Source organism: Eutrema salsugineum, unplaced genomic scaffold (assembly GCF_000478725.1).
Source record: "Eutrema salsugineum unplaced genomic scaffold, Eutsalg1_0 scaffold_9, whole genome shotgun sequence".
In the NCBI taxonomy this organism is placed as follows: Eukaryota; Viridiplantae; Streptophyta; class Magnoliopsida; order Brassicales; family Brassicaceae; genus Eutrema; species Eutrema salsugineum.
Genome location: NW_006256342.1, coordinates 4,765,734 through 4,768,166, shown reverse-complemented (window position 1 = coordinate 4,768,166; position 2,433 = coordinate 4,765,734). Strand labels below are relative to the sequence as shown.

General features: G+C 31.9%; 1 protein-coding gene across 1 annotated transcript; it reads right to left on the bottom strand.

Annotated features, from left to right (window-relative positions):
- Positions 1-561: 561 nt before the first annotated feature.
- Positions 562-2,190, bottom strand: LOC18008153 (CLAVATA3/ESR (CLE)-related protein 26). The gene is made up of 2 exons (XM_006390878.2): positions 1,727-2,190; positions 562-835 (listed from the first exon to the last, which is right to left on the bottom strand). Exons 1-2 carry the CDS (start codon positions 1,999-2,001, stop codon positions 796-798), a joined length of 315 nt encoding a protein of 104 aa, XP_006390940.1. The 5' UTR covers positions 2,002-2,190; the 3' UTR covers positions 562-795.
- Positions 2,191-2,433: the final 243 nt, after the last annotated feature.

The following is a 2,433-nucleotide window of genomic DNA, read 5'->3' as shown; positions in this document are numbered from 1 at the left end:
TGAAACTCTCCCTAAAAAAACTTCATATTGTGTTACTTAAACCATTCTGTGCTGGCGTTTTTTGTATAATCAAAGATTTCGAATAGCAAATATGATCAATTAGGATACTCATGTTGTGGGAGTTCATTAAGTACGTCTGTACGTGACTATAAGTCTATGACTTTGCTTTTTTTAAAAAAATGCAAAAAACCACTTAATACGCCCATACGGGGTGCTATTTTTCTAAATAAGGATGCTAATTAATAGCATCATGCTATGGTATAAAAAAATTGTAGTAAACAAAGTAGCACTCGTTTTTGTGTTTTATGCACACAACAAAGTTTATAATTATCATTTACCTAATATAATAAATGTTAAAGGTAATTTAGCGCAATCACCCATATCCAGTGTGAAAAAAACAGCTGAAGGATTTAAACCTATTAATGATGAATCACAATAGAAACAATCCAACAAGTTGTGCAACGTGAGTAAACAGGAAAGTTCCAAAAAAAAAAGAGAGTAAACACTAAACAGGATTGCATGTACCTATACTTCTTCCTCTTTTTGTTTATAATTATCAGTGTAAGAGTGTATTCGTTTTCTTTTACCTATAGCTCAAGATTTCGCTAGGGAAAAAACAAAACATTTAAAAAAAAAAAAATAGAAGTGTAGGGTCACATATATTTTGAGCATATTATAAGATTCGATCCCAAATGAAATGAAAAGAGAATCTAGCAGCATTACATGACCTATTTGCCAACAAATACTGATTCTCTCCCTCTCTCTCTCTGCTTCTTCCGCAAGCTTTCACCGTAATTATGCTCTTCCCGGTGGTCGTCTTGAGTTTCCTGCTCTCCTATATTAAGATAGAACATATATATTTAGTATGTAAGAATCAATGAATAACTTAATTATCTAATCCACAATAAACACATTTTAGTTGTTACTTTTATACAACCGATAAGTAACAAATATACAACCTTCATCTATTGATACTTTGGTCGCTTGGTAATTTACGCGGAATCAGGGACATCTTAAACTATTTCTTGCAATCTGTTTATTAAATTACTTAACAAACAAATAATTGATTTAAATAATATAAGAGTGTACGTGTTAATTTCTTTTAAATAAATATAGACCCAGATTATATGTATATTAAAAAAAAATGATAAGGTCATGCATGGAATTCATAGTAAACACTTCGTTTTCAAAATAATCAATTGCGATCTTACGTGGTTTCTCTATATAACTAAGAAATGAGGTGAAGAAAAAGGAGAGGAAAAGAGAGTATTTAAAGGGCTAAAGCTTCCATAAAGGAAAAAAGAAAGTTTTAAAAAGAAGCCCATCTTATAATGAGTAATTAAAAACAAGATTGTTAACGTATAGACTGAATAAAGCTAGGAGACAGCCTTTTGTTAGCCTCTGCGATATGTCTCGCCGAATCTGAGTTAGTTAAAAGAAACAAAGTGTTTATTTTCTTAGTGAAACTGTTGGCTAGAAGTATATGTATATGGTGGCCAAAAAGAGTTAATATAATAGATAATGTGCATATAGATATATTAGTACGAATGAATTACCGACTTGATTTCTTCTAATTTATTAACTTCTCGATGTTATTTATCTATCACAACATGGAATTTATCACTAGCCATATATGCCTTATATTGTTGAAAAGAACAACATACATAAACATGCAAGGTTTTTTGATTGAAAGTGATATAAATGAAACCAGAAATCGGCAAAGAACCTGTTGTGTATAGGATCCGGTCCACGAGGCACTTTTCTTTTGCCGGCTACGTAGCTAAGATCGCCGTGTCTTGATCCATCTTCAAGCTCTTGTTGTGTTTCCTTGGTGTGTATAATGGAATTGTTCATCGTCGCGGCTGTAGTAATCTCTTTTGTTTTGTCTTCCACGTTGTTGTTTTGTAATACAAACGCATCGATCATGAGAAGAGTGACTAAACCGATCGTAAATAGTGTACGAAACAACATTTGGAGACGAAGAGAACGGAGATTTCGCATGTTTTCTAGTCTTGTAAGGGGTTTTTGCTTTATACTATCTTCGTTGGTTGGTTGAAATAAAGACAGAAATTAACATCGATCAAAGTAGTATAGGGTATTTATTCGGATTTCTTGAATTTGAAACTATGAGAACAAAGAAGAGTGAGAACAAAAGCAAGAGAAAGGAGAGAGATGGAGAGAGAGCCTTATCACTTTGATGAGTTAGGATGGTTGGTGTTCTTTATAGGTTCGATGGTGTTTATTCTGTTTAATATGGTTAACTTTACTCGAAACATTACGATAGAGAGAAAAACATTTCCTGCTTTGAATCTTTATATTTTTTAGTGAGATATATTTTTAATATTATCTTTAAGCATGAATCCGTATTTTTATCTAAATATACATATACCAGAGATATATACCCATTAATCACTACTCTAATATCATTGAATT

What these genes read in the sequence shown, in the direction of transcription:
- LOC18008153 (XM_006390878.2), bottom strand. Translation starts at nt 2,001, where the DNA reads ATGCGAAATCTCCGTTCTCTTCGTCTCCAAATGTTGTTTCGTACACTA. An exon ending in CCGGATCCTATACACAACAG is followed by an intron (nt 836 to 1,726) that starts GTTCTTTGCCGA and finishes ATCTTAATATAG; the next exon opens with GAGAGCAGGAAACTCAAGAC.